Source organism: Pristis pectinata, chromosome 11 (assembly GCF_009764475.1).
Source record: "Pristis pectinata isolate sPriPec2 chromosome 11, sPriPec2.1.pri, whole genome shotgun sequence".
NCBI classification, from domain to species: Eukaryota; Metazoa; Chordata; class Chondrichthyes; order Rhinopristiformes; family Pristidae; genus Pristis; species Pristis pectinata.
In genome coordinates this window covers 19,274,317-19,298,067 of record NC_067415.1, presented here as the reverse complement: position 1 = coordinate 19,298,067, position 23,751 = coordinate 19,274,317, and the positions used below count along the sequence as shown (strand labels likewise).

General features: G+C 40.8%; 1 protein-coding gene across 2 annotated transcripts in view; it reads left to right on the top strand.

Annotated features, from left to right (window-relative positions):
- LOC127575966 (anosmin-1) overlaps positions 1-23,751 on the top strand; it is a 147,563-nt gene that overhangs the window by 112,439 nt on the left and 11,373 nt on the right. For both annotated transcript variants that reach the window (XM_052026259.1, XM_052026258.1), the window contains exons 7-9: positions 7,875-8,080; positions 8,535-8,679; positions 16,661-16,816. In XM_052026259.1, coding sequence (XP_051882219.1) covers positions 7,875-8,080; positions 8,535-8,679; positions 16,661-16,816 — 507 coding nt within the window. The remainder of the gene's footprint in view (positions 1-7,874; positions 8,081-8,534; positions 8,680-16,660; positions 16,817-23,751) is intronic.

Here is a 23,751-nt window from a genome sequence, read left to right as displayed (position 1 = left end):
ATACTGGGTTTCTTCTGTTTAACTCAGAAATCTGCAGAGGACCTCTGTGCTCAGACACATGGCAGAAATGATAGGAAAATTTTGAAATAAAAGGGATATGTTAGCATAAAACTCCGCTTCTGGGTGTCCTTAATAGCTTGATGGAAACACTTAAAAGAAATTCTCGAGATGGTGTTTCTGAAGCCTTGTAGCATTTTAAGTTATGCACAATGTTTCTTTTTGTAACTAAGACTAAAAACTCCCAACTAGTTGAAAGCCTTTAATGATTACTTTTGTGCCAACTTTTTTTGCAGTATATGTAATATGTTATATATCATTTAAGAACATACTATGCTATGTGTGCATTACTGTGCTCATACACAACCTGTGAAGAATTGTTGAATAAACCGCACACACTTTGTTTGAACTCTGCATGTATCACTGTACTTGCTGCAATGGATTTCAGTGGAGGCTAAGAATCACAGCATACTTTACCTTACCCTCTGCTTTCCTATTTTTGCTTAAAAAAATTGAGCTAATATATTCACAAATTTTACAAATTAACTGTGTCACTTTTGCACTCTCTGTGATCTTCACTGAGGTACTGATTCACCTTCTGTTGTTCGAGTATCATTCAGCTTTGGACTCAGTGACTTTTGTCTTATGTGTTGTCTCTTTTTGATCAATGTGTGATTCACTTCAGGAACATTTTTAATCACAGTCTTCTTGTTCTTCCAGTTGTCATGTGGTTGGAGCACATGGTCTGTGTGCACTTTTCTGAAACTCTCACCAATTCTTATGGAATAGTTTTTAGAACTTCTCTGTTCCGCTGATATCCCATCTTCTCATCTCTGACCTGCAGGACATTTCAGGACCCAAGCTCTCAACTAAATCTCTTCTCTATGGGGCTAGGGTTGTGTGCTTACACTCTTTTAACTGCCCTTCCTCCAGTTTACCTTCCAATTTGGGCTGAACGAGACTCAGTCATATTCCATGTCTCCTATGCATCAACATTAATGCTGGAGTATGTCCTGTTGTGTATTCTAATGTTGTTCTACAGCTTAGAAGAAATGATACAAGTCGATGTTTCGTGTTTGCTTAACCTTCCATAACCTCTCACTGACCTTTCTGCATCCCCATTTAAAGTTAAGTGCTAAGGAGAAGGAAAACCGTCTAATTCTCTTGTTCTTCATTACTAAATTATCTAAGCTGTGGACCATTATCTAGACAGCTTCTTCTGGAAGACAGTCAGTGGTAAAAGTAGATCTTAGTTCCTCTGTTGTGTGTTCCATGCTGGTGGTGCACCTGATTTATTCTAGCCACTTTGAATGGATGTTGATTAATACTAAAAATTTACTGGCACTGAATTCACAATAATCTATTTGCTCTTGCTGGTCCAGCCTTGTGGTGCTTTAGGAAGTTGTGTTCTGAAATCCTGATGTTTTGTACATTTACTTGCTGGTCTTCTATACTTCTGTCTAAACCAAGTCAATGGACATATCTTGGAGTCATTGCCTTTATATTCACTGTACCCAAGTTTTCTGCATGAGTTCCATAATATTGAGGTGCAGTTCCTTCATTACCACTATACTGTGTGTCTTAGACAGTCTTGGTTGGTACCTTAATGCTGCCACCATGTGAACAGCAGAACTTAATCTTAGAACGGTTAACAAAGACGTGGGGTCTGTGACAAGTGTGGTATTCCCAGCATGAACAGGTGAACCCTTGTAACTCCTTCCATAATCACCAATACCTCTTTCCCTCTCTGAGCATAGTGTTTATTTCACTTTTGGTCAGGATGCATGATACATTCAGATGAAGGGTCTCAACCCAAAGTGTCGACTGTCCATTTCCCTCCGCAGATGGTGCCTGGCTCGCTGAGTTCCTCCAGCAGTTTTTCTCGTACGATACGTACGTAAGCTGTGGAGACTGTGCTGTCTTCATGGTTAGAAACATGGTAGGCAGGTTTTAGCACATGGATAGCGTTGTAATATTTGATAAAGGATGCACTGTTGAAATATTCCTTGCACAGGTTATACACCTTTGCTAAGCTTTCCCCCACTGCTGTGGTTCATTTTTCTTGAACAGTTGATGAAATGGAGTCAATCAATGCTTTGGCAAGGTCAGGTAGAAAGCTGGTGCAGTATTTGATCATACCTCAGAGTACCAGAATTCAGTAATACTTTTGGGTTTTCTCACCCTATGATGGCTTCAATCTTCCCTTTAATTTGCTGTTGCCCGTTTGCAGACACTCACAGACCGAAATAAATCACTTCCTTATGCACAATGTTTTTCAGCTTGACATCAGCATTGATGATGCCTTCTGAGCACTTTCTCGAGTATCCCAAGGAGGTGAACACTACCTGACAATTAACACCTACATGGTCCTCCTCTGTGGCAGTTATAATTAGAAGATAATCCTGATTGCACTGACAGTGCTGGACCCCTGCAGCATTTTACCCAAGGTGCCTGAATATTTTAGTGGTGATTTTAATCATCCTCTTGTTCATTATAAAAGTACTACACCTTGTGGGTGTTAATTGTCAAATAGTGTTAACTTCTTCCATCTACATTAAACTGGGCACAGGCATGAGGCAAATCTAATCTAGTAAAGTCCTTAAACCCTGCCAATGTGGCCCACATTCTTGAGATTATCTGTGGCTCTACTGGTATCTTTATACATTTTGCTCATAGATTTTCTTGCAAAATATGAGACCATTCGATCCCTTGGATCTATGCTGCCCTAAGAACGTTCTATTACCCCATTTATTTCCCTGTAACCTATTCTCCCTTCAACCTTCCTGGATTTACCTGCCACTCACCAACACTGGAGGGAATTTATAATAGCCAATTAACCTATCAGTACATCTTTCAGTATGGGAGAAAACCAGAGCACCTGGAGGAAACAAACCAAGATGGCACAGGGAGAATGTGCAGACTCCACACACTGCACCTGAGGTTAGAATCGAACCTGGGTCTCTGCAAGCTGTGTGGTCTTGTCTATCTAGTTACCATCATGAAAGGCATATCTCAATCATTCTGTATCACTTTTACCAAAAACCCCATGTTGCTCCAGTTTAGCTTTACTTCTATCTGAGCATTCAGCACATAAGTTTCTGAGTGTGTAACAGCTCAGTTTGGCATTGGGTTTAATATGAATGTGAGCTGGGTGCACTTTCATGCCCATGTATGAATCCTTCAACATACCATCATAATGTTTGAGAAGCTTCTTTAAACATGATTATGATATATTTATATTAAATACATTTTTTCAATTCAACCACATTGTTATAGGCCTATCCCTCCCCTGTAAATTTGGTCTATGACATAATCAGCCACTATAATCAGCAACCTTGCCTTTTTCCCATTATGGAGGATAATTTCCCATTCGTCCTAATGTTTCGAAGAGTCTTGCCAGGACATGTTCTCAACTTTAATGTGCTTCTCGCTAAATGCAACTTCCTAAACATCTGGTCACATTTATCCCATCCCATAATGGAGCAGTCAGCAGTAATGTCAATATTCATATAATTGTTTTGATTATTAATCTTTATCATTTTGAAATCACTTTTTTTAATATATCACCTGTGCATTATTTAAAATTCACTCATGTTGGCTTTATGTTTTGCAAACCTCAATTCTGACCAGAACTTAATGATGGTGCTCTTACCGTTGCTTCTGCCGTTGGTCTGTATTTCAAATCTTCATTAATTTTCAGTTCCTGTTGAAATTCCTTCCGATTTTTAGAAGTCACTTTCATTGGTGAAACTTGTATGCCCTTTTAAAAGTTAATCAAATGTATTTAGTAATTTTGACTGAATATGGTCATTAGTTAGTCCACACACAAACTTAACTCATTGTGGGTGATCACAGAATGCAGCATAATTGCTATGCCTTAGTAAATGTTCTAGAATAATTGTATAATCACTCATTATCTCTCTCGACTTCCGATACCGGATTCCAAACTTGTAACTTGCTGCATTTTCCAGCACAGGGTTGAAATAGTTTTGCAGACTTTCTATGACTTCTTTAAATCAGGCGATGATAATTTTATGTGCCACAGATACACTTGGCAACATTGCATCAGTACCTGGCTCTAGTTCTACTGAATAGACTGTCTTCACACATATGGCCTTATTCCAATCCTTTTTACCCATAACCTCAATTTGGACAATGTTATTTCCCCCGTAAACATTTCCATCTGTTCAATGTACTGTTGGATTGGTTCCTGTGCTTCAAACTACCAAGATTTCTAATCTATCTGGTCTCGGATAGTTATGCGATTATGTTATTAGAACAGAAAATGCTGGAAAAATTCAGCAGGTCAGGCAGCATCTGAGGAAAGAAAACCATGCTCAGTGTTTCATGTTGAAGGTTCTATTAACTCTGTTTCCCTTTCCACAGATGCTGCCTGACCTGCACAGTATTTCCAGCATTTTCTGTTTTTTTGTTTCAGGGTTTCAGCATCTGCAGTTTTATTTTGATTTTCATGCTATCTTGTACTGTTTTTCACTTCAACAGCTACTAGGCTTGTCTTATTATTTGTCAGAGCTACATTTTGTCATCCTCAAATCTGTACCTGCTACTTGTCGTGATTAATTGTGAACTTCTCAGGTTCATGCTACCATGCCTTCATGTAGTCACTCAATGTCCTCAATGACGCCTTTACTTTTGCTGGTTGTGATTTTTCACTGTCCTGTCCTTGTCGTCAGTACAAGCTATGTGTACTCCATGAGATGTTAACTTTTAGCAATGCCCTTTGTAAGGTGTCTAGACCAATATGTCTGAGACATAAAGAGCTGAAATGAAGTGTGTGTTATTACAGGGTTTTTCCCAGAAACATATCTATATATTACAGTTATGTAAATAGTTTTTGTTGCTTCAACACTAAGGGCAGTCAGATCCCTCTGCATCTCAGAGTTCTGCAATCTCTCACCCTTTGGGTAATATGATTAATTAACATTTTTTCTGCCAATTTCACATTTTCCCACATTATACTTCATTTGGCCCACTCACTTAACCTATCTAATATCTCTTTGTAGCCTCCTTACCTCCTTCTCATAACTTACTCTCTTATACTTCTTTGGGCCATCATCAAATTTAGCAACCAAATCTTTAGTCCCTTCATCCAAGTCATTTACATAAAATGATACAAAGTTGAGGCTCCAGCATTTTCCAGTGAGAAAAAGACCCATTTATACCTTCTCCCCATTTCCTGTGAGCCAGCCAGTCTTCTATCCTTGCCGGTGCTGAATGTAAAATAATAAACATTAAAAAAAAACAAATCTATTTACAACATCAGCCCTCTATTACAGAAAGCAGAGCATCCATCAGAGCAGCCCATTGAAACCATCTCTGAGGCTTGAGAAGTACATAGAAGGGAAACGATAATAAATGACCAGGGAAGGGCACTATGCAAATACAGCATATTTAATTGGGCTGTAAAGACAGAGGCCTCCTGGATTGAGCTTATTACTTGGCAGACCTCTTATTACCAGAATGAAGTATGTCCTGGCAGTAGGCCATATTCGCATTAGCCTAAAACCATTTAAAGTCTTATTTTCATCTGCACTTCTTTTTTTTAAACCCTTCTTTTTGTCCTCTATAAAATCATACTGTTATTGTTGAAAGAAACAACTTTCCCAGCCTGATTCTGAAGTCTTGAAAACTTTGTGGAAGTGTTAGATGAGACGACTCCATGGGATTGTTGTCAGTCTAGATCGAAGGGAAATATCCTTAACCATTTGTGATAAAATCAGAGTAAAGGAAGAACTGATAGTTTCACTCAATCAATATGTGTTTATAGTTGTCAACGTTAGTTGATTCAGGTTTTATTCTGAGTAAGGAACATGGATTTTGGGTGAAAGAGGATAATTTAAATATTTATTTCTTCCTCTTCTGATAAGTTTTAAATTGTCATGAATTACTTTCCCATTGACATCTTGAAGTCTTTAAAATGGAACGCCTTACAATTGTCACTTATGGTGTGTAATTCAAGACTATCATAAGTGATAATGGATTATTTTTTGTTTTGAAATATCCAGCTCAGATGTTCATCAAAGCTTTTATTCACTGAAGTTCCAGAAGATGTATTTATCAAACTTTCAAATCCGTTAATGTCATGGAACATGGAAAGAATCTTTGTTAAGGGAACAATGAATACAGATAAAGTAGATTTTAATTAAATCAGACTGGCAAAGGTGCTTTTGAACAGCACAAAACCTGTGTGAAACAAAAGATATGTTTTCCAACCAAGATTCGGAAAAAACAGCACTTCAGAATTTTTGTTGAGAATAGCCACTCTTCAAAGGAAGATGGTATACCAAAAGAAAACAGAAGTCTTGTTTGCCTTGGTGCCCTCAAGTTGAGTCAAAGCTTGAATCAGTAATACAATCAGGTAGTCTTTCAGAATTAAGTATAACATCAACTAAGGAGTTGTTCCCTTTAAAGGCAAACCATTAAATAATGAGGCTTACTTTAACACATTCCTGCATTCAATTACTTGAGGCGAAATTCATGATAAGATTAAGTTAATCCTCTTATTTTTCTCTGCACTGAATGGATTACCAAACTCCTGAGAGCTCAAGTCCAACATGATTGATGGCTTGGAGGTTTTCCCATATATGCAATAAGGATCTAAACCTTGAACGTTTTCAGGAATTCTGCCAGTTTCCCACCATAATTCCAGCAGGGCAATGGGGGAGACATGGCTGTGCAATTTCTAGGAATAGCATGGTTACTTTATGTTATGACAGGAGAGGTCTGGGGATGGGGGTGGAGGTTGATGAAGGGAAGCAGTACCAGAGGCAGAAACTCCCTCAACAGAGAGTTTCCAAGGGCTGGAAGCAGTCCCTACATTTCCACTCTCCAAGCCAGCTAATGTGCCGATTGGTTTATATTTGGCAAAACTTTGGGATCAAGACCAAAAGTTCAGCCTTTATCTCAGCTAGGTTAACCTCCTTGCTCTTGGGATTGTGGGGAATAGGACCTGTGTTTTGGAGGAGGTGTTGGGGGGTGTGGGGAGGTGTGCAGTGGGTGGTGAATGGAAGCAGGGCCTAGTCAAGCCATCTTCCCTTGGGGGAGATTAATATTTACTTAGCACCAGTCAGTGGATATCAGAGATGCTGCCAAAGGAACCTTCGTGCTTTCACATGAGACACATGCTCAGTGAACCCCACAGGTCCTGGGATGGTCAACAAGGGGATTATGTACCATAGATTCTCACTCCTTATAACATAACAAGTCTCACTCCACTGACTAATGGGTGCAGATCCTCAAAACTCCAGTCATCAGTTGGAGAAGCCACAGGATAGTCAGTGTGGAGATCCGCATGTGGCTGTATGACAACTCACTCTGCAGCTAAGCTCTCTGTCTGGAGTGTTTGAAGTTGATTGAGGGAAAATGTTCCACTCCCTTGGCTTGGGAGAGGACAGAAACAGAGCAAAAAAAAAAGTAGTTCCTGCTTTTCAGACAAGAAATAAGAAAGAAAAGGAGGATTTTAACTTTGAGTCCAGATGCAAGGAGATATTGAAAATCCTGGTGTAAGCTCTGCACAAAACACAGTGGCTGCCAACTTTATCATACCTTGTGCATTACAGACATCACCACATTAAGCTCATATATTGGGTGATAGAACATTCAACCACAATAGGGAAAGGTATTAATTGCCCTCAGTAAGATAAGTAAGACTATAATTATATTTTGATCTCAGTATGCTCTTTGGGAATCAATGGACGTTTACTGGAGATTACTGAGGCAGAGCACATGTTAAATGCTGCCAGCTTGATTTTTTTTAAAGTCATGTTTCTGCGTGTTTTCTGACTTCTATAGGCTGACAAACACACTGTGCCGTTGAATCATTAGCTCCCACTGATACACTGTCTTCCTGCTTTCAGATCCTTCTGCCCCACCTGCACCATCAAATGTGAGAGTCAGCAACTTTACAGCAAACAGCGATGGCACCATTACCACAAGGATCCTCTGGGATGTGCTGGAAGAACCTGATATTCCAGTTCACCACTATAAGGTTTTCTGGAGCTGGACAGTCAACACAAAGTCAATGGTGCCAGCCAAAAAGAAAAGAAGGAAAACTATAAATGGAGTGAGTGATTGAACTGTTTAAGCTCCAAATGCTTTGTCTGGAAAACCAGTTCCTATGTAGTGAAACACTTCATATAACAAACCTCTAGATATTTGTTATAAATCCATCTATCACTGGATTATCTCTTATCTCATTTTTTGTCTTTTCCTGTCTTCATATGAGCTCTACTGCACATGGAGATGTCATTTCACTGTGCTAACTAGTTGGGAACATGATAAATTATAACTTCTGTTTCTCACTCATCACTGTCACACTTTGCTTGGAGTTTGAAAGTTCCATTTGATTTTAGTTTAAGAGATGAAGGATGAACTTATTGGGCAAAGTGCAGGCATTCTTTTTTTCAAATGCCATAATTGAATTTACTCTATGAATTCCAAGCTGGAAACAGATCTTGGAGGTTTGTGATATGACCAAATATTGAACACATATCAATGGTCTTTCCTACTCCTTACAGTCTCAAAACTACGTGGTCCTGGAGGGACTCCAGCCTAACAACAGCTACATGGTCGACCTGCAAGCTGTAGCATACTGGAGCCAAGTACGTCTAAAAAGTGCCAAAGTCTCTCTGTATTTTGGCACCCCTCGAATTCCCAGCATGAGTAAGGAATAATTTTTTTCTGACTATTGTAGCGTTAAGAGGCACTTAGACAAGTACATCAACAGGCAGGGGATGGAGGGATACAGAACATGTGCAGGCAGATGTGCAGTTTAAATTGGCATCATGGTTGTTGTACTGTTCTGTGTTCTATGTTAACGTAGAACACTACAGCACAGGAACAGGCCCTTCGACCCACAATGATCAATGCTAATGTTAACATAAGATCTACGTTCTATGTTAATAGCTGCAGTGAAAATAAATGAAGACGTTTGCAATGTAATACACTATGTGCTAATTCCTTCAACATTTTCTTTAACTTTGTAATAACCTGAGCCTTGACTCAGTGAGCTAAAGCTCCATATAGTCTTTTCAAATTCCTTTCTCTGCTATTTTAGCAGAGACATCATCCTGTTTAAAATGAATGGAGTAAAATAGCTGAAAGAGCAATTCCATACAAGCCTGTCAAATGTTTTGCATAATTTCTAATCTAGTTCTCATTTTCTAAAAGTGTGAAATGTATCAGAAACAATTGTATGTTTGTATGTTCTCATACTGGAGTGATGGACCATCTCAGCTTATCTTCCTTTCCTCATAGGATGATAAGGATAAGACTTCTTTATTTGTCACATGTACATGGAAACACACAGTGAAATCCATCTTTGTGTAGAATGTTCTGGGGCAGCCCGCAAATGTCACCACGTTTCCGGCGCCAACATAGCATGCCCACAACTTCCTAACCCATACATCTTTGGAATGTGGGAGGAAACCGGCGCGCCCAGAGGAAACCCACACAGTCAAGGGGAGAACGTACAAACTCCTTACAGGCAGTGGCGGGAACTGAACCCGGGTCAATGGCGCTGTAATAGCGTTACGCTAAATGCTACACTACCGTGCCTGTCCTACTGCCCATAGGAGCCTGCAAGCAGGGATGTCATTTCATTTGGGAAAGTAGAAAATCATAACTTATGTTTCTCTCTCACCTCTGTGACAACTAGCTCAGGGTTTGAAGGGAGCAATCTTCTTTGAAACCACCATGCACCGCTCCCCCATATTTATTGCATACATAATTGCGCAGGACCAAGTAATTACTGACCTCTATATTTTGGAGTGGAGCTCACATTTTATGAATACCCCCTGCAGTTGAGAACCTTGTAGCTTTTTTTACAGTTTATACTCAGCCTGCTTGATTCATTGGCATTTGTAGTTCGGGAATATTTGAAGCAGATGGATGCAATAGAGGAGAGGGAAGTTTTAGGTGGGAGTGTATGTGGGGGTAAGAAGAGATCACAGAGTAGGTGAGCAGGGACCCAGAGGCAGTGGGACCTGGACTGCAAGGTGGGGTAAGATGAGATCAGAGCAGATTGCAAGGAGAAACATTTGCCAAATCAGTTTCTTTAGCTTCTTGGATAAACTCCTGTGTCTCCTAGACCACAACCAGTGCTGTAAATGCACTGGCCTCAAGGACCCAGTCCTCTTCCCCTCCTTACACATGGTGAGAATCCAAAGTCCCAGGAAACCCAGCTGATGTTAAATATAAATGAAAAGGCACATTAACATGGAGGCACACAACCTCCTTCGAAGCTGTTACTGCCCAGGCTGCCTCTGAGTGCTTATTTACTACCTGCTTCCCCATCGATCTAAATCTTAAATCTGGAAGAAGTGGGTGTGATTCTTACCGGAGTCAGGCTTGGAATTCTTCAATTTTAATCTCATCTGACCCAAACCCATCGAATTTACTGATAAAAATCAACCTGCTGCCTTCTTCCTCTGCTCCTCCCTATAATATTTACAGCACAGCGAGGCACTGTTAGACCCAGCAGGTTTATGCTTCACACATGCTGGGTCCCACCTTACTTTATTACATCCTGTCAACGTATTGTTCTGTCCCTTTCCTCTTCACACATTTGTCCAGCTTCCCCTCTATGCTGCTCTCCTCTTCGTTCTTATCTGGCAACTATTGCCGCCTGTGGGAGCCTGGAAAAATAAATTAGTCTGAGATTATTAAGCATATCAAAACCAAATGCATCTTGCCAGACCCAGGGAAACGTGGGTGTGTGATCGCGGAGGGTTTTTGAAGGATGGTATTTGGACTGTGCTGAGGGACAATGAGATCCATACATCTCTTAGAGAAACAAAGGACTGCAGATGCTGGAATCTAGATGAAAAACACGATGATGCTGGAGGAACTCTGCAGGCCAGGCAGCATCATGGAGAAAAGCAGGTGGTCCACAGATGCTGCCTGGCCTACTGAGTTCCTCCATCATCACTGTGCTTTTCATCCATGCATCTCTTGGTGCCTCACAGTTTCCTCCTCTACTTCTCTGGTTACCTTTGTTGTTGCACTTGATTGGCTTTGTTACCCCCTTTCTGTTGGTTATAGAGTCATAGAGTGATAGAGCATGGAAACAGGCCTCTGGCCCAACTCATCCATGCCAACCATGGTGCCCACCAAGCTAGTCCCATTTGCCTGTGTTTGGCCCATATCCCTCTCAAACCCTTCTCTCCGTGTACTTATCCAAATGTCTTTTGAATGTTGTTATTGTACCTGCCTCAAAAACTTTCTCTGGCAGCTCAGTCCATATACTCACCACCCTCTGTGTTTCTTTCACCTCTCACCTTAAACCTATGCCCTCTAGTTTTTAGTTCCCTATCCCTGGGAAAAACGACTGTGTCAATTCACCTTATCTATGCCCTTCATGATTTTATGCACCTCTATAAGGTCACGTCTCAGTCTCCTACACTCAAAGGAATAAAGTCCTGGCCTCAAAGGAATAAAGTCCTAGCCTGCCCAACCTTTCCCTATAACTCAGGCCCTCGAGTCCTGGCAGCATCCTTGTAAATCTTCTCTGCAGTCTTTCCAGTTTAATGATGTCTTTCCAATAACAGGGCAACCAGGACTGTACATAATACTCCAAGTGTGGTTTCACCCATGTCTTATGGAACTGCAACATAATGTTCCTCTTTGTATAATCAATGCCCTGACTTATATCTTTCCACTTTTGGACTTCCCCTTCCCTTTAACTCTTCTGTTTATGTTCTGCTTGGGTTTATTGTGGCCTCTGCAGAAGGGATGGAGGAAGAACCAATGTTGGGACTGAGTTGGTTGGCAGTGAGAATTACCCTCCTGGTCAGTGCAGGCAGACGCTAGAGAGGCACAGAGGGACATTGCATCAGCTTGCACTTGCACCAGAGACGCTATGCAGGCAAAGTCTTTTATATTTGGTCTCACATATACCAAGAAAAACATTTTGTTTTCATGAAGCCATTCAGGATAAGAAAACACAGAATAATATAATAAAATTTGCTTCATGTTTGGTGATTAATTGAAAATGGTAAGGATTTTACTTTAACGGAAGCAAATGCACGAACCAATTTAATTCTTTTGTGTTAGAAGGTAAATTGGTTAAGTGCAAAATGAGTTTCTGTTCTATTAAACAGGCATTGATTGACAGCATTATCTTCAGCAAGTGAAAGTTGGGGTCAATGATGGCAGAGTTACAAAGATGTGACCTTTTACCCCTACAAACAATGCATTCTCTTGTCCTTTGAACTCTTCAGTGTCTCACTATGGTGACTGGCTTCCTACAGTTCTTGTGATCTATGCTACCCCATCCTACACCATTCAGGGAGGATACTTCCAGGAATTTTTGTTCCTTTTGGATGTAAATAGTAGGCTTGGTGTTCTGGAAGCCTGAACTTCATCATTTTTTCAATGCAGACCATTGACTAGCTGGGAGGTGCTACATTCTCCATGATACCCCATCAGAAGATATCCGGGCTGCAAACACAACCTAAGAAAGTCCCTTGGTGTTGAGTGTAATGTGCTTCACTGCAGCACTGTGGGTTCTGTGGTGGTTGATGAGGCCAATGTGGGACCTGCAGACTGCCCCAGATGGGGCAGGAGGTGCTGATGGGCAAGGTAGGTGGGTAGATGAGAAGTGGTGTGCTCCCTCTGTCATTTATCCTCTTTTGTGTTCCTGATGGAGGAACCTGAGGTTCTCAGGGTCATCCTGAATACTCCTTGTCCACTTTGACTGGTCACAAGCCAAGGATTCCCACAAGTTTGTGGGAATGTTACGCTTTTTTGAGGAGGTTTTGGTATATCCTTTAATTATTTTCTCTGTCCACCTTGTAATCTCACTCAGTGACAGAGCTCAGTGGAGTGAGTTTGTTTCAGGAGTCTGTTGTTAGGCAAGCAACAGTTGGAGCTGACTGTGTGTAATTGTGGCCACAATGCTGTGGCTCAGGGAGATGTTCCTGACATTATTTTGCTTATTCTGCCGGAGGATTTGGAAGATTCTGCTGAGGCAATATTGGTGGTATCTCTCCAGTGCTTTAAGATGCCTGTCTCTGAAGTGGCATGCATCACTGTTGCCCTATAGACCATGAGCTTTTGTACGATATTTAAGGTCTTGAAATTCAAGTAATCCTTTCCCCTGATGGCCACAGTCTATGCTGTCACACTGAAGGCGATGGTGATTTTCATCATTAATGTGTCTTTGTTGAAAGGTGGCTCTCAGGATATAGGAAGCAGTCCATGTCTTTTAGAGTCTCATTGTGGACATTTATTTATTGAGGCTAGTGTTGTGCAGCAGGGGCAGGTTGGCAGTGATCCTTTATTTTTCAAATATTAATTGCAAGGCCCATTCTCACATATATTTCAGTGAACAAGCGGACGCAGCCAGACCTCAGCCTCTGATCAGGGACTGTACCTTGATGATTGAGGTTGGAGTAGCTTCAGAGTCATAGATTCATAGAGTTGTCCAACACAGAAATGGAATTGGTTTATTATTATAAGATAAGATAAGACAAAAAATATCTTTATTAGTCACATGTACATCGAAACACACAGTGAAATACGTCTTTTGCGGAGAGTGTTCTGGGGGCAGCCCGCAAGTGTCGCCACGCTTCCGGCACCAACAGTGAAAAACTTGTCTTGCATACCGTTCTTACAGATCAATTCATTGCACAGTTTTCAAGGTAGTACAAGGTAAAACAATAACAGAATGCAGAATAATGTGTTACAGTTACAGAGAAAGTAGACAATAAGGTACAATGTCATAACGAGGTAGATTGTGAGGTCAAGAGTCCATTTTAATTGGCCCTTTAGCCTACCACATCCATGCTGACTTTTTTGCCCACCGACACTAATCCCATTTGCCTGAATTGAGTCTGTATCCTTTGATGTCTTGCCTTCCAGAATGATCTTGGTCTGGGGTGCAGGCTGAACAGTTTCCTGTTTATCACGTGATTAGCTTCACACTAGTAGGAAGCTGTTTGGAAATGAGGTGTCACATGATGGGGATAACTATGAAGCAACTTTTCCTGTGAACCACTTGGTTAAAATCACAGCTTACATGTTATCATGTAACAGATGCAAGTTGGAGATGAATTTCTGTGGGAACCCTAATTTGAGAAGGATGCTCCACAGTCCCTCCCAATTGATGGACTGGTGTATTGCAAATGTGAATGTAATCACATTTCAATACAGACAATTGACTGGCTGGGAAGTGCTGTATTCTTTAGGATGCACTGCCCGAAGCTAGTATAATAGCAAACACAACAGAGTGACCTTTCCCTCATTGTCCCATGGTAACGCTGATGACTGTCAAATGCTCTGCCTGACTTCATGTGGGTAATGAGCTAATAGTGAACAGAGCCAAAAAAGTATACATAACTAAAAGAAGTACTGACTTCATTGGCTGCAAGCACTCAAGCACTGTTGTATTTTTAAAAACAATTGGCTGAAGGTATGTTAATATACCTTAAGTCAGCATTCTGATCCTTAAGACAATATTATAACCTTTGAATTTAGTCAGCATTTGTGTGATTTAACAAAAAATTGCCACGCATTTACATCCCAGATTATCGTCAAATCCATTTGCACCTAATTGCTATTATGCACAAATTTGAGACGTATGGAACAAACAGACAGAATTACTCCTGTGCAACACTGTACTTTTATATTGGCCTTTCAGGTTAAACCAATTTGGACAGAAGATTGGACTTACACAATAATAGACCTCTGTAGGTGGTGAGCTGCCCAAGATCACCACTGACATGTGTTCCTAGTACTGGCATTGCTTTTTCAGATTTTCCTGTCCCAACCAACTGCCTAAAGTCATTCTGATTCAAGTTGACAAGGCCTTGAGTGGTGGCAGGGCCTTGATGTACAGATAATGCCTGCCGCCTTACATGTCAAATCTCTGCACTGTGTCATCATTCATTGTGCGTAATATACTTTGCTGACTCTGTGAGTTACAGTAGGATGTTTTGGTCAGACTTCTGGTAAACAGAACCGGTGCTGTAGTATTTATCCTGAAGGCTTGTGGAGGCTAGGTTATTGGAGGTATTTAAAGAGGAGGTAGCTACATTTTTGGAAGGTCGGAGGATTCAGGACTATGTGGAACAGCCACAAGAAGAGGTGTTGAGGCTTAAGGCAGATCAGCCGTGATCATATTGAGTAGCAGGGGGGGGGGGGGGGGGGGCTTGAGGGACTGTGTGGCCTACCTATTTTCTACTACTACCTATTTTCTTCTGTTCTTACTTGCCACGCATTTACATCCCAGATTATCGTTAAATCCATTTGCACCTAATTGCTATTATGCACAAATAACTTGAAGTCTATTTCAAAACCAGAAGAAGAGTGCAGGTGTATTGCACATGCCACCAGAATGGCAGTCAAATAGCATTGTCCCTATAGATATCTTTTTCTTCCTTTTCCAAAGGAGTTTTATTCAGTGAGTATAACATCACATCACTGCAATACTACATCATTCTGGTTAGCGTAACGCTATTACAGCACCAGCAACCCGGGTTCAGTTTCAGCCACTGTCTGTGAGGAGTTTATACGTTCTCCACGTGACTGCGTGGGTTTCCTCCAGGTGCTCTGGTTTCCTCCCACACCCCAAAGAGGTATGGGTTAGGAAGTTGTCGGCATGCTATATTGGCACCGGAAATGTGACGACCCCAGAACAGTCTATGCAAAAGATGTATTCCACTGTGTGTTTTGATGTACATGTGACTAATAAAGAAATCTTATATCTTATATCTTATCCAAAAGAGTTTTATTCAGTGAGTATAGCATCACATCACTGCAATACTACATCATTCCAGTTAGCGTAATGCTATTACCGCGCCAGCGACCCGGGTTCAATTCCTGCCACTGTCTGTAAGGACTTCATTATAGCACAGTCATCTTTAGCCAGAACACACTCGAGCCCCTGTGGCACCCACCGGTCCTGGAAAACCTCCATCGTACCTGTGGATACTGCACGCTCCTTCTCTAGGGACACACAGGCACGGGCATAACCCTGGAAGGGGACCAGGCAATCAGCTCAGTCAGAACCCTCAGCTGCCCGCCACCTGGGCCCATGAATGGCCACCTTGGCCAGGTTCAGGAGCAAACCGACCAAGAGGTGCCCCAAATGACCGAACCCCACCCCCACCCCCGCCCCGGCAGCCGAATCCTGAGGAGCAGCCCCTTCAGATATTCAAATGAGGGGTGCAACCTCTCACTCCAGATATACTGTGATACACTGAATCCTCCTGGCCACAGAAATGACAGGCAGCTGGGGAGTCTGTAAACTGACTTAAGGATCTGTTACACAGTACTGCTCTGTGCAACACTTTCCACCCTAGGCCCCTATAGATATTGGGGTTAAAAGTCATTTGAGGTGGTTCAAGAGGCTCTGGAGAGATGGCATGGCCTGTGTTGGTCTAATAAAATTAGGCTGGTTGGAGTCGATGCCACATTATTTTAAAGCACTGTTGCTCAGGTGACAACAGCAATGTAATACAGCTGGCTTAATGGCTTAATAACAATAAGTAGGTCATTATTCAGAACTACCCTTCTGTAGTGGATTTGGGGACATTCTAACCAGTCTAAGAAAATGAACAGGATGGTGTAATCCATCAGTTACTCAAGAGTTGACGCATTATTTTAGGGCAGTCGTTTTAACGTTGACATTATTTCTTCAAAGGAGACCTTTCAGCTTCCACAACAAAATCCAGACATGGTGTTGTCAATGCCCTCCCATCATCTCATGGGAAAAGAACTATGCGTCTCATTGATGTCGGGGCCCCTTTCTATCAGGACAATCAGCTTCAGGTTAAAGTTTACTGGAAGAAAATGGAAGGTATGTGTTACTTACTCTATGATCCATATCTTCAAACTGAAGTACTGTAAAACTGGTGTGCAAGTTTACTTTCAGGGTATATTTGAAGGGGCAAGAGAAACTTTGTACATCTGTGACTTAGGCGTCAATATATTTGTCTAATAAAATTGAGCTGGTGGAACTTGATCTTCAAGTACTTCAGAATCAGAATAAGAATCAGATTTATTATCACTGTCTTATGACATGAAATTTGTTGTTTTGCTGCAGCAGTACAGTGCAAAGACATAAATTTGCTATTAATTACAAAATAAATAGTGCAAAAAAAGGAATAATGGGGTAGTATTTATGAGTTCATGGACTGATAATGAGTATATTTTTATTTTTCTTCCTATTTTGCTAATCTTGAAACAACGTATGTGTGCACTAATGGAACAGATAGGGTTTCAAAACGATATTTTTTTCCTTTTATTGATAAAGTTTATGAGGGAAAGCTGAATACTTGTACTTATGGCTAACACGAGGGGGCATAATTTTCAGGTGATTGGAGAAAGGCATAAGGGGTTGTCAGAGGTAAGTTTTTTTACACAGAGAGTGGTGAGAGCAGAGATGCAAAAGAGGAGGTGGCAGAGCAATATTGATTAAGGAGTATATTACAGCGGTAATGTGGCAGGATATCATGGAAGGCTGTTCAAATGAGGCCATATGGGTGGGACTCAGGAACAAAAAGGAGGCAATTACTTTGCTGGGGGTACACTACAGGTCTTGCAACAGTTAGCAGGAGATAGAGGAGCAGATATTGTAGACAAATCACAGGGTAATAGAGTTGTAGAAGTGGGGATATCAAATTATTAAATGGGATTGCTTCACTGTGAAAGGCATAGGGGGCAGTTTTTAAAGTGCGCCCTGGGAGTTTTTTGTCCGACAAGAGAAGGGGTGATATTAGATCTAATCTTTGGGAATGATGCCAACTCAATGGAGGGAGTGTCAATGGGTGAACATTTTGGAGACTATAGCTCTTTAGGTTTTAAGGTTGTTATTGGAGAAGGACAAAGATGGATCGGAGATTAAGGTCCAGAACTGGGGGAAAACTCATTATATGACATGACCTGTCAAAAGTAGACTGAGAGCAGCTACTTACAGGTGAGTTTACGGGCAGCCAGTGGGAGACATTCAGAATTGAAGTATATAAGACTGTGAGAGGCATAGATGGATAGTCAAAGTCATCTTCCCATGGTAGGGGTATCAAAAATAAGAGGGCATTGGTTTAAGGTGAGAGAAAAACATTTTAAGGAGTATCTGAGGGGTAAGTTTTTTTACACAGAGAGTGATTGATGTCTGGAACGCGCTGATAGAGGAGGTAATGGAATCAGATACCATCACTATGTTTAAGAGGCATTTAGATGGACACTTAAAAGGGCAAGGCATTGAAGAATATGGTCCTAATGCAGACATATGGGATTAGTGTAGATGGGCAAAAAGGTCGGCATGAATATGGTGGTCCAAAGGGCCCAGTACTGTGTTGTATGACTTTGACTCTTGTGGAACACTTCTGTACTGTACAACTCTGTGACTCTGTGAAATAGTGTGGGTTCAGAGTCAACGTGTTAATGTAGTGATGAAGGGTAAGGTCAGCGAGTCTAAGGGACCATAGCTGTCAAGGGATGTTGAGAGTTAGATAAAGAATAAGGGTGGATAAATGGTTAAGAAGGCATATGGGATACTTGCCAGCATAGAATATAAGAGAAGACAGGTCATGTACAACTCTATAAACTTTAGTTAGGCCACAGCTGTAGTACTGAGTACAGTTCTGGTTGCCACACCATAGGAATGACATGACTGGAGTGGCTACAGAGATTCATTCAAATGTTGCCTGGGAGGGAGTGTTTCACTTATGAAGAGAAACTGGATAGGCTGGATTTGTTTTCTTTGGAGTGGAGAAGGCTGAGGTGGGACCTGATAGTGGTGTTCAAAATTATGAGGGGCATAGATAGAGTAGGTAATGAGAAACATTTGCTGTGAGTATAGATTTAAGTTAAGGAGTAGGAAATTTAGAGAGGATTTGTGGAAAGAGTTTTTCGCACAGAAGATGGTGGAAACCTTGAACTCACTGCTTGAGTGGATGTTAGTAGCAGGTGAACTCACAATATTTAAGAAGTATTTAACTGAAATTAGAAGGCTATGGGTCAACTGCTGGGAAATGGGATTAATGTAGATAGCTACTTGATGGCTGGCATGGATAGGATGGGCTGAAGGGTCTGTTTCCATGTTGTATGACTCAATGGCTGATGTGAGCCAAGGGAAAAAACAAGTCTCTGATGCAGGGCATAAAACAATACTGTCTGCACTTTACTTGCCATTGTACTTGACTGAACAGTTTGAACAGCTGATATATGTTCTTTTTATAGGTTATATAATCTTGAATAAATGTCATTGGAAACCTAGGTGGGAAAGTATTCTATGAAATGCTTATTCAGAGCCCTCACTGTTGTGACACCTGTATTAGTGCCCCAGCTCGTTCAGACTAATCTGATATTCTGATAGCTCCTTAGTTTGTTATCCTTCATCTCAATCATTATTCACTTTCTTTCATACCTTTGATTACATCTTAGTAACTTGGAGAACCGTGCAGAGTACACAGATAATGGAGGGTTTTCGATCTATTTTGAGAGCAAGTTCTTTGTTATACTTGTACTTATGGCTAACACGAGGGGGCATAATTTTCAGGCGATTGGAGGAAGGTATAAGGAGTTGTCAGAGTTAAGTTTTTTTACACAGAGAGTGGTGGGTGCAGGCAATGCACTGCCGGCAGAGGTTGTGGGGGCAGACACAGTAGGGACATTTAAGAGACTCTTAGATAGGCACATGAATGATAGAGAAATGGAGGGCTGTATGGGAGGGAAAGGTTAGATAGACATTAGAGCAGGATAAAATGTCGGCACAACATCGTGGGCTGAAGGGCCTGTACTGTGCTGTAATGTTCTATGTTCTATGAGATAGAAGGACAAGACTTTAGAATACAACTTAAAGGGAAAGTAAGAAACTCCAAAGAGCTACATAAGATTATAATACATTTCAAGTTAGATATACTGCAGGTCTTAAGGAAAAACAAACCTACGTTGCAAGACTTCAAGCAACACCATCTGTGATTTTCTTACCATTGAATTAAGTACACACTGTGTCTGTTGTTATATCGTTTATTGTTAGTCTGCCATGTAGTTAGCTACATTTTCAATCATCTTCTGTGACAGGTGCAGATCGTAACTTTCTATTGTGTAGTCACAAATACAATGATCTATGTCAGAATATCCAATAAACAGTTATATGAGCACAGGTCAAATAATTGTCCATCTGTCATAACAAGAAATGGTATGTAATTAACTAGAACATCTCACCACTTCAGTAACTGACCAGTTTATATCATATGAGCCCTCTATATTTCCAACATTATAGTATTCAATACTTAGTCCTGTTTTGGTATGCTGCCATAGTATTCCATTGTTTACCTTTGATGAATGGCTGCATTTATTACGTGGAGATTTTATTGCCATTAATGATATCTCCTCCCAGACATGCTGTAGATGTTGAATCAGTTATGTAAAGCCTTTTAGAAGTCAAAGCAATAATACATTCTCAAGGCAGCCTAAAATTAAAATAAACTGCAAATATAAACAAAAAATAACAGCAGGAATACTCAGCAGGTCAGATAGCGTCTGTGGAGAGAAAAAGTTGTTTCAGGTTGATGAACTTTCATCAGAACCTCTCCCAGAAACTACTTTGGACTTTCATGCCAAAGAAAGCAGGCGGCTTTCCCCTTTGTTTAAAGCTGAAAGGTATACTTACTGCTTAAAGCCTATTCCCAAAAAATGTTCAAGTCAAGACTTGCTCCTCTTGTCCTCCCAACTCCAAATAGTTAGGTAAATGTGTTTGTGTAGTTGGTACTGTGCCAGGGATTTCAGCTCAGTCTGTGGTGTGTGCAAGCAGAGCTTTGATCAGGTTTCAATTTCTCTGGGCTGGAGTACCCTCTGGTGATCTTCACCCAGTTTGGATTGATAACTGGTCGCGGAGGAAAACAGATTCCTTGGTCAAGACTGTCTTAGGCTGCAGACATCAAGATCAAACCACCCTTAGAAAGAAATCATCTGGGAATGTTACAAATCATTTACCCACATTTTGAATCGCAGTCCCATCAACAATAATTATAACATGGAAACGTTCATTAATAAATGATTTAGCACATCAAAAGGTTGTTTGTAACTTTAGGATAAAAGCAATTATTTGATGAGAGGGAGTTTTCTTTTATGCAGGAATTGGCACAAACAATATTCTGCAGCAAGAGACTCACCTCCTGACTCCCAAAGCCTTTCCACCACCTGCAAAGCACAAGTCAGGAGTGTGATGAACTATTCCCTCCTTGTCTGGGTGAGTGCAGCTCCAACAACATTGAACAGGCTGGAATTCCATCCAGGACAAAGCAGCCTGCTTGACCGGCATTCCATCCACAAATCCGTATGTTCACTGGCTCCACTGCCAGCACACCCTGTAGTGTGTGCCATCTACATTGCACAAGAGCACTAATGCTTCTTCAACAGCACCTCCCTGACACGGTGCCCCTAATACATGAGGATGGGGTGTAACTTAAAGAGAAACCAGTGGTGTTCCAATGTGCCTGGTGCTCTTGTCCTTTTTGGTGGTAGAGACCATGGGATTGGGGAGCATGGAAGAAGTCCTGGCAAGTCACTGCAATGCATCTTAGAGGCTGTGCACACTGTAACCATGATGCACCAGAGTGAATGATTAGGGGGATGGATAGCATGTTGAGTTTTACCTTGCATGGCTTGGTCCTAGCTGGTGTTGATTAGCTACAAAAGCACTTCAGCACTGTGATAGAAATCGAGTTTTACCTTGCATGCCTTGGTCCTGGATGGTGCTGAGCTTCTCACATGTTGAAGCTGCACTCAGCACTCATCCTGGCAAGTAAATTGTATTCCATCTGACTCTTGCATTGTACCTTGTAAACAGTGCAAAACCGTTGGAGTGTAAGAGTGGTTATTTGCTACTGGATACCAAAAACTCTAACTTATGTTGTCAAATTCCTTGGTACTGTATTCAGAAAGCACGTGGTCCCTATCCTTTGAAATATTATCGTTAACGATTTTGAACCACCATGGTATTTAAGAGTCAGTTGTTTGAAGATTGTAACAAAATAATGGAGTACTGAATATTGTTCACTGAATCCAGTTGACAAACTGGCAAGAATTTATTAGTGAGACACAAGAGACTTCAGATGCTCGGTAATCTGGAGCAAAAAAAGCTGTTGGAGGAACTTAGCAGGTCAGGCAGCATCCGTGGAGGGGAATGGACAACTAGAGTTTCGGGTCGAGACCCTTTAACTAAACTGTAAAAGTAGATGGCAGAAAGGTGGCAGAAAGAAGGGTGATTGGCAGATGGAGTCAGGTGGGGGATGGAAGGGTGGAAATAGACACAGAGGCTGGGAGGTGATAGGTAGAGGCAACAAAGGGCTGCAGATGATGGAATCTGATAGTAAAGGGAGGCAGAGCATGGAATCAAATAAGGGAGGTAGGGAGGGCTGATGGGAATAGTGGGGGCAGGGGATCTAGTGGGAGGAGTGTGTGGGTAATGGGGAGATGGAGTAGGTGGATCAATTTGTTGAGTCCATTTATTCAATATTTTCACATGATGTAGGTCCCCTTTCAATAACTTTCCAACCTAGAGGAACGGAGTTGACGACATAACATTGCTCTGTTTCTACTGAGAAATTTTAGCCCCTTTTTTTTCTTTTGTTTTTTTTTTGAAATTTTTCTGTTTAGTTTATATTGTTTATAATTTTTCTTATTGACTTGGGTTTTTTCCTTTCATTTTTTAATGTATATAATAAATCTTTTTCTTTCTTTTATATTATATTCATTTACTAAGAGATCGTTGGATCTACAGTTTTTTTTATATTTTATTGTTCTTTATGATTATCTTTGCCATGATTGTTATCCTGATCTCTTTGTATTACATGTATAAATATTGGTGCTATATATCAATCTGTATTAATTTGAAAACTGGTAAAAAGATTGAAAAAGAAAGGATCAATTTGTTATTAATACAAAGAGAAAATACCGGAAGTACTCAGTAGGTCGGGCAGTGTCTGTGGAGAGAGAGACAAATTTAGTATTTTGAATTGATAACCTTTCACAGGAATATCTGGGCTAGTGTGCACTTGGTAGTTGTTTCATTGTCCATAGTAGAATCCAAAAAAAACTTAGTCAGTTGTGTCTTTTTCTTCAAAATCTATTTCCTTTGATTATGTGCTGTTGTATTATACGTAGTTGGCTATAGTTTTAATGTTATTTCATTTCTAAATGGTCGGAGGAAGGGGCTGGGATGGAAAACAGCATTAATCCTGAGCAAGAGTGGTAACAGCCAATTTGTTACAAGTCCAATTTGACCACTACTAATAACTGTAGAAGACTGTAGAAGACTGTAGAAGAACTAAGACTGTGCACAGACTGTCAGCAGTTCCTCTGTCAGGCGATCTCGTGTCTCTGGAGTACAACTAAGAAAGAAAAAAAAATTAGCGACCAAAGCACCTCAGCACTCTGATAGCAATTGAGTTTTACCTTGCCTCAAATCATGATAATTTTGATTTCATTTCCTTACCCTTTCAGCCCAACATGGAACTGGAATTAACAGGAAAAAGAAAAGCAATTGGAATTAAACATAAATACCACTTTAAAATTGTGACAGAAGCATTTGTCAATCTTGTTCCAAACTGAAAACACTTCACCTGAATCTTAATTCCAACAATATTGCAGTGATGAAGGATAGGGAGTTGGAGTTTGGTTTGTGCCTAGAGGTTAAAAATACAAAATATCTGAAATGGGAATTTACTTCAACCCCGTCTTTTCTACCTGTTATCGACCCACGCTGCAGAATGGGCAACCAGTCAG